The following is an 8,537-nucleotide window of genomic DNA, read 5'->3' on the forward strand; positions in this document are numbered from 1 at the left end:
AAGAGGAGGGGTCACAAGTGTCAGATTTTGGAATCTGATGGCAGATCTTATATGTAACAGATATATGTGGGTCTGACTCTTAGGAGGGCTCTGCTGACCTTAGACTAGTAGAAGTTTGAGGAAACAAAGCTAGAAATAATATATGGGGAATCACGTTGGCGCTGAGCGCGGGCGAGCCCTGGTCGCGGGCCTGCAGCGTCAGCTCGAAGGCGCGCAGCTGCTCGTGGTCGAAGGCGCGCTGCGCGAACACCACCCCGCTCTGCGGGCTCACGGACACGTAGGACAGCAGCGCTCTAGGCTCCAGGTCGCTGGCCACGATGGAGTAGGAGACCTGGCCGTTGGGTCCCAGATCTGGGTCAGAGGCACTGACTTGCGCGATAGACGCTCCAGATGGGTTGTTCTCTGCTACATATACCAAGTAGGACAACTGGTTGAAAACAGGAGCATTGTCATTGATGTCAGCAATGTAAAAGGTGACGCTTTTGCTGGAGGAGAGGGGCGGTTTGCCCCTGTCTGTGGCAATGATGGTGATATTGTACTCCGGAGTCAGCTCTCGGTCCAAGTTGCTGTCTGTTACCAACTTGTATGAATTTTTGGACGAAGAGATTATTTTAAAAGGAACTTCACCTTCTAGCTGACAATTTACCTCCCCATTTGCCCCAGAATCTTGGTCATGTATTTTGATCAAAGCAATTAGTGTTCCCGGTACTGCATTTTCCAGAATCATTTCCAGGAGAGAATGGAATGTAATTTCTGGGCTGTTGTCATTTTCATCTTGAACACTAACATCAACTGTACATTGTGCAACCAGCCCTCCACCATCCCGTCCTTCCACCACTAGAGAAAATTCCTTAATGTCTTCAAAATCCAGTGTCTTTTGTAATATAATTTCTCCACTCTTTGAATTCAGACTAAAGACTTGCCCGGTTCTGTGAAAAGAGTAAGTGATTTCTGAGTTGAAGCCCTCATCCTGGTCAGTGGCTGACACTTGCAGCACAGTGGTGCCCGGGGCCGTGTTTTCTGGAAGACTGACTTTGTACACTTCCTGGCTGAATACAGGGGTATTATCATTGGCATCAGTGACATGGATTTGGAGCTCAGTGGTACCACTAAGGGGTGGATTTCCACCATCCATGGCAGTCAGGACTAAATGATGGTAACTCTGTTGTTCCCGGTCTAAGGTTTTGTCCAATACCAGTTCTGGGTATTTGCTACCATCTTGTTTCTCCTTATTTATCAGTGAGAAACTAGGACTAGGAGACAGCTTATAATTCTGTAGCGCATTTAAGGCAATATCTGCATCTTCTGCTACTTCTAATATAAATCGTGTGCCTGGATGTGCAGACTCGCTTATTTGCAGCTCAAAGGAAGTTTGCGTGAATTTTGGCGAGTGGTCATTAACGTCCTCGATCTCCACACTCACATGATAAAAGTTCAACGGGTCTTCAGCAACAGCCTCAAATTCCAGGACACACGCAGGCCTCTTCCCACATATCTGCTCCCTGTCTAGCCTACTGCTCACAAGCAGCTCCCCGCTCTCTGCGCTCACTGAGAAGTAAGGTTTCTCCGAACTGACGCGCAGCTTCCGAGTCGGTAACTCCTGGACGCTGAAGCCCAGGTCCTTGGCCAGGTTCCCCACCACCGAGCCCTTGGCCATTTCCTCAGGGATCCTGTAGCGGATCTGCTCCGAGAGCGCCGGGCTGAACAAAGACAGCAGCAAGGGAAAGAACACTGGCCGCCTCTCAGCCCTGCCCCTCTGCACAGCGCCGCTCCCCATCCCTCCTGCTCCCTCAGCTTGCTCACCGGCCTGGAGACGCGGGCTCACGAATAAGCACTGTATCGCAGACACGCGGGGTTCCGGATGGGCTTTAGTTCTCAGTCCCAGTCCAGGGAAAGTTTCTTCTCTTTTCCAGTAGGAAGCGGTCTAAGGGCTCGCCCTGGCGAGGGTGAGAGGGCGGCCCTGGTAAGCGCGGTGCGGCTGCGCGAGGAGAAGGCGAGCGCCGAGCTCTGGTCTTTGGCCAACAGCGGCGCCCAGAGTGCACACTGGGGAACTGCAGCCTCTGCTGTTTCAGTTCAGTAGGATTAGTGTAAGTATGCCCAACTAAAAGATGATGTATTTTTATGTTAATATTTTAAAATAAAGTGTAAAGCCACGTTTCAGGTACCTTTTCCTCTTGATTTTCAATTGTTACAAATAGCACTTTGGTTTTAATAAAAGTCTTCATGTCTACTCTTTCACAATTCTACATACACTAAGCTTTTACCCATAACTAAGTATTGCTCTTGTTGAGTAGTAAAATAAGACAAGAGTTCTTGCCCCTAGACACCTCACAGTCTGCTGATTTTACAAATTTGTCTCTTTATTAGCTGTGATATATTGATATTTTAATTTTTCCACTCGTTCCTGCGAATCTCACCCAGATATCTCTAATACTGTTTTATATCAAATAGGTTAGAGAACAGCAATACTATTGAACATCATTTTGTTATGTTATGCATCTTCAGATATTTCCGCTTCCTGATAATGTCAACACTCTATAAAATTATTTCTCCATATTCTTCTAATTCTCCATATTCCTCAAGGAATATTTATTCAAGAAAACTGACTCAGTGGAGAAGTTAAAATACGGTATACCCTTCCAAGTCCCTCCTCTTCATATCTCAGAATTAATTGGCTATATCTTTATATTGCATCAGTTTGTTCTTTAAAGTTACAGGGCAAATGATTACTCTGCAATACAAAATCACAAAAGGGATATTCCAATAGACTATAATATTTCCCTATATATGAATATTACACTGAAATAACAACTGGAATTGAAGTAATTGAGGTATGGTAATTTAGGATATAAATGTATACAACAGGTAACTCAATATATATGGTGGGTAACTGATTCTTAATTGAATGAATGATAATCAAAATAAAATAGTGGACGGCTGAAAAAGGTTGAGCAAAAAAGGGAGGGGAGTTGAACAGACTTGTCTAAATCTTTTGCAAGCAAATGAAACAACCGCCGATGGCTATTAGCATTATATTGTGTAGTGTCACCATTAAAATATACACAGAAATTATTTTCAACGTTGACACAATGTGTATCAAAATACATGAATTTAAATTGAACAAAATTTGTCTGAGAGATAAAAGCAAAGTATTGAACTCACCTGAGCACAAGCAGCTTCATCTTTTAATTCATGAAAATCTACGGATGTTAATAAAGGATCATTTTTCTCACAGCTCTCTTGGCTAATGAGTGTGTCTGCATAGTTGGGCTGAGGAAATATAAGATTGCTTGTTTGGGAACCTGCAGTGAGGGAGACCTCGTGGGAATAGTTCTGCAGAAAAGCTTGTACTCCATCGATGCCCACAAAGTGTGAGGGAGGCACACCCACTAATCCACCTTCAGAGGCCTGGAGCAGGCGAGATTTCTGCCAGTGCTGAAGCCTGAGCAAAAGCAGCACAATGACGAAGGTGAGGAAGACACAGGAGACAACGGCTACTGCTACCACCAGGTAGAGTGTGAGGTCAGAATCATCTGGAATCTCAGGGGTCCTGATGTTGCTTAAGTCAGCTAATACTTCAGGGATGCTGTCAGCCACTGCTACAGTGAGTGTGATGGTAGCTGAGAGAGGGGGCTGACCATGGTCCTGGACAGCCAACACAAGACTCTGCTTCAGAGCATCTTTGTCTAGTAGGGTCCTTGCTGTGCGCACTTCACCTGTGTGCAGCCCCACAGAGAAGAGCCCCGGATCACTGGCCTTAAGAAGGCGGTAGGACAGCCAGGCATTCTGTCCTGAGTCCCTGTCCACTGCCACCACCTTGGTCACCAGATAGCCAGGCTCTGCAGATCGGGGAGCCAGCTCTACACCAGTAGACCCATCAGTGGGGAGAACAGGATACAAGATCTCAGGGGTGTTGTCATTCTGGTCCAGCACAAATAGGCTCAGTGACACATTGCTGCTTAGTGGTGGATCTCCACTGTCACTGGCTGTCACCAGTAGCTGCAAGTCTTGGATCTGCTCATAGTCAAAAGATTGCAATGCATACAGGACACCAGTATCAGAGTTGATGGAGACATAGGAGGTCAGAGGCACTCCTTGGATGGTTTCCTCAGTCAGGGAGTAAGTGATTTGTGCATTTTCTTGGCTGTCAGGATCATGTGCAGTCAAAGAGAAGATGGAGGCGCCTCTCAGGTTGTTCTCTGGAATATAGGCTGAATAGGAGGCACGAGGAAAAGTAGGTGGGTTGTCATTGGTGTCTGCCACAATCAAAGTGATATAAGCTTCAGTAGACATAGGTGGGGTGCCTAGATCTGAAGCTATCACTGTGATATTATAGACAGAGACTTTTTCTCTGTCCAAGTATTTCCATGTCACCAATCTATAATAATTATTTATTGATGATTCTAATTTAAAAGGTAAATCATCACGTGTGAAACAGACAACTTGTCCATTCTTCCCAGAGTCTCGGTCATGCACATTCAAAAAAGCAATTACTGTGCCAGGAAAAGAATTTTCCAACACTGGGTTAAATAAAGATGTAATGGTCACTTCAGGCCCGTTGTCATTTACGTCATCCACCGAAATGAGCACTTTGGTTCTCCCCAAAAGTGCCCCCACATCTTCAGCTTGTATTTCCATTTCATAGAACGAGCATTCTTCATAATCTAGACTTCTCGCCACTGTTATTTCCCCACTGTTTTCATCAAGCTGGAATAAGGAAGATTGTTTCTCATTGATTTTCCGCAATTTGTATGTCACTTTTGCGTTGGTTCCCTCATCCGGATCGCTAGCTCTTACTGTGAGCAGCAGGGTGCCCGGGGGCACGTTCTCAAGGACTTTCACTCGGTAAGTCGGTTGAGCAAAGACCGGGGCGTTGTCGTTTGTATCCAGCACAGTCACCTGGATGTGCACCGTGCTGGAGCGGCGCGGGTCGCCGCCATCTGAGGCGGTGAGGACCAGATGATGAATGGCTTCTTCCTCTCGGTCCAGGGCGCGCTCCAGCACCAGCTCTGGGCTGATGGTTCCATCGTCTGCGGTTTGCAAGTCCAGAGAGAAGTGGTGACTGGGGCTGAGCTGGTAGCTCTGTAAGGAGTTCACGCCCACATCCGGGTCAACCGCTTCTGGGAGTGGATAGCGTGCTCCAGGAGAAGCAATTTCATTAATTTTTACTTCCAGGGTTTCAACATGGAATTTTGGATTATTATCGTTAATGTCAGTAATTTCTATTTCTATCCCAAAGAGTTTTCCTTTATCCTCAGCTAGGATGTTAATATTTACAAGACACCGCGCGCTCTGGGCGCACAGCTCCTCCCGGTCTATCCGGCCCGCGGTGACCAAGCTGCCGCTGCGCGGGTTCAGAGAGAAAAGCTGCGTCCTACCTCGGGAGACGATGCGGACTCCGCGCTCCGCCAGCTCCAGGGGCTGCAGCTCAAGGTCCTTGGAGATGTTGCCCACAAATGTGCCTCTGTCCGTCTCTTCTGGCACCGAGTATCGTATCTGTCCTGTCCCGAGCTCCCACAGCGTCCCTAGCAGCGCGCACAACAGGACCAGCTCACCGCGTCCCTGGTGATTCTTTGGAGCCGCCATTGTTCTGTCGCCACAGAAAATTTTCCGAATCCTCACTGGGCGCCTGTCTCTTGTTTCCCTGTTTGCTGCAATTACGGAGATCACAATCTTACGCAAAGCTGGAAAGTCCTAAATTTAGGTATTGAATCTCTCTCCATCCCAGAAATTGGTTTGTGGGATCTGCCGGTCGGTGTGATATGTGAGCCCTTACAATTAGATGGCCTTTCCGCTTACATTGCTCTCCCAGTAGGTGAACAGCGGCGCTTACAGTCCTAAGCAGTTACTGCACTTAGATACCAATTATGTAATACCCCGCTAGGTTAATGAGGAAAAAATATTACTAGCTTTATATTACTTCATTTTGAATTGAATTTGCCTTATATCCATATTTTAAAATAAGTTACCAAGGGACTTGGGTAAAGGGAATAAAAAGGTTTTACAAAATATTATCGTATGATCAGATTTTTGGGATAGCATATTAAACTACTTACATTTCTAGGATACATTTGCTCCTCTTAAATAAACATGATAATTATTTCCCATCATGCCTTCACACGTTTCTCAAATGTCTTCTGGATATATGGTGTCAGTTTTTTAGACTAAAATATACCTACTGATTTCATTGAATCATAAGTTGTGTTTATTTAAATTAATACAGTATTTTACTGTAGAGTTGCTTTTAGATTTTAATCCTAAATATCTTTTAAATTATGCATTGGTAGTGTTTCAAATTAACATTGCGACATTTTAACAGGACAAGTGCTTTGAAAATTCAAGTTTTATCAAAGATTATATAGTCTTGTGATTTTTATGGAAACTGTTTGTATTTTTTCAAAAGAATAGAAAGAATTAGTAATTGACAGGACTAATGAATATACTTACAAAAGCAAATCTGCATCCTACCCCCTTTCATCAAAGAGAAATGATTACATTTTAAAGCACACTACTTTTTAAAGTAGATATATTCTAAAGTTCATTTTAGCTTCCTTAGTACTTTGATCAGAAGAACAACAAAAGTAAGGAACACATAACTATCAGTAAGTTGAACAATAGTACCGCTACAAAAGGACCCCTTCCTTCAATTTCTAAAGTGGCCATTAATGAAGCAGGTGCTAAAGGATGTCTAGGAGATAGCTGAGAAAATGTACTATAATGTTTACTATAGATTTCATGTGCACATCAGATTGACAATTTAACCTAAAAATGTGGAAGAATTAAAGACTTCTATTAGAGGAAGTACAATGATTAGATTTTAGATATATTAGCTTAGGGCTGCAATAGGAGGGTTAAAATTACATATTAGGACTGTGCAAAGAACAACAGAGGTGAAGCATAATTTTTTCTCTCTCTCCTTTGTTTTTGTACTGGGAATCAAACTCAGGGCCTCATGCTTGACAGGCAGCCACTGTGCCTCTGAGTTACATCCCTGGCCCATTTATCTCTTCTTTGATGAAGGAGCCTAATGAATGAGCTTCAGTACAGATGAATCCTGAAAAACCTATTCTGCCAGAAAGGAGAATCTGCTTTTGATCTTCTGATGAATATAGTGGATCTTCCACTAAATAAATGATCACACACGCACACAAACACACACACACACACACAAATACACTCTATAAAATTACAAGGTGTACATGGACATAAAAACCCAGTTTAATATATCATGCTAGGAGATTTTGAAAAAAAGTAACAGAAACAAAATGGAAAATTAATATAGAAAAACTCTGGGTTAAGCTACTGACAAAAATCTAATATAGTTGAAATTCCTTTGCTTTCAATTTATTTAAATAATTTTATATGTATAATATGTATAAGCTAAATAGTATTCCTCATATACAGTATCTCATCCCCAATAAATTGAAGAGTAGCATCTTGCAACAGGAAGAATAATTTATGAAGAAATCTTATTCACTTCTTACAAGAGAGTGCCAATAACATTGCCTAAGGATTTCACCTTGTGTTAAAACCACACAATCACTGCTGTGTAAATCTGAGTTTGGTACGATGCACTTATGAGCCATACAATTACTCCGATTTCATCCAATCTTTGAAGAATTGTATGAGAACCTTTTAACTTTTGAGTCAGGGGTTATTCTAGGGATCAAATATCAAGACCCCCAGCACGTTAGGAAAGTGCTCTACTGCTTAGCTACATTCCCAACATCTCACTAACACTTTTTAAAGATAATGAGGGACAGAGCCTGGGACTTAGCTCAGTGCCACAGCATCTCCCTGGCAAGCACCAGGCCCTGAGTTTGACTCTCAGTACCAAAAAAAAAAAAAAAAAAAAAAAAAAAAAAAGAGAGAGAGAGAGAGAGAAAGACCACTCAGGATATCTGTATATGTATTTTCCTGTAAATATGGAGAACTATTTAGAAAATGAGAGGAAGTTATTCTTGAAGGAAACTCACCGGATGGGAAGTTGACTCGCTGAAATTACAAAGTGGAAATAAGGCTCCAGATGAATCACCGCAAAGGATGTCTTGTCCTGAACTAAACTGCTCAGTACCTTTTAGAAAATTAAACTCCGTGATTCCGGTTTGTGCAACACACAGATTGTAGGAATAAGGCAAAGTTCCCTCGCTGTAGTTGGAAGGAACCACAGGTCCAGACTTCGAACAGGGACCATGCTGAAAACATCCCCAAGTAGTAGGGCTGGAGGAGTGTCGCAGGCGCAGAGCAATTGCCAGAATCACTGCAAGGAGGAAGAGCACTGAGATCAAGGCCAAAGCCACCACCAGGTAGAACTGCAGCTCGGCCTGGGGGTCAGAGGACACAAGGTCTTCCCTGAGGTCCGGCAGCACCTCCTGCAGGCTGTCCGCGAAAACCAGGTGCAGCGTGGCGGTGGCCGAAAGAGGAGGCTGCCCACCATCCCGCACAGCGACCAGCAGGCGGTGGCGGGCAGCGTCCTTGTCGCCCAAGGCAAGCGCTGTGCGCACCTCGCCCGTGCGCAGCCCCAGGCTGAAGAGCCC

The 8,537-nt window shown here is 44.2% G+C and overlaps 2 protein-coding genes across 10 annotated transcripts in view; both read right to left on the reverse strand.

The window, feature by feature from the left end:
* LOC104855158 (protocadherin gamma-C4) overlaps positions 1–8,537 on the reverse strand; it is a 171,487-nt gene that overhangs the window by 113,935 nt on the left and 49,015 nt on the right. Inside the window, exon 1 of one of the 9 annotated variants that reach the window (XM_033767081.1) lies at positions 8,451–8,531. The exons of 6 other annotated variants lie outside the window; for them this stretch is intronic. Coding sequence is in view for 2 of the 3 variants with exons in the window: in XM_019206023.2 (XP_019061568.1) it covers positions 3,163–5,586 (2,424 nt within the window). In the remaining variant the exon portion in view is untranslated. Of the gene's footprint in view, positions 1–3,162; positions 5,809–8,221; positions 8,261–8,450; positions 8,532–8,537 lie in introns of those variants that run through there. 2 more of the 9 variants (XM_019206023.2, XM_033767075.1) reach the window with 2 other exon arrangements.
* On the reverse strand, positions 80–1,793 carry LOC104855153 (protocadherin gamma-B5). Its single transcript, XM_010613930.3, has one exon. It carries the CDS (start codon positions 1,775–1,777, stop codon positions 80–82), a length of 1,698 nt encoding a protein of 565 aa, XP_010612232.1. The 5' UTR covers positions 1,778–1,793.

This window comes from Fukomys damarensis, unplaced genomic scaffold (genome assembly GCF_012274545.1).
Source record: "Fukomys damarensis isolate Sample0158 unplaced genomic scaffold, DMR_v1.0_HiC HiC_scaffold_3, whole genome shotgun sequence".
Lineage (NCBI taxonomy): Eukaryota > Metazoa > Chordata > Mammalia > Rodentia > Bathyergidae > Fukomys > Fukomys damarensis.

Excerpts from the sequence above, each read along its gene's own strand:
- LOC104855153 (XM_010613930.3), bottom strand. The coding sequence starts at position 1,777 with ATGGGGAGCGGCGCTGTGCAGAGGGGCAGGGCTGAGAGGCGGCCAGTG.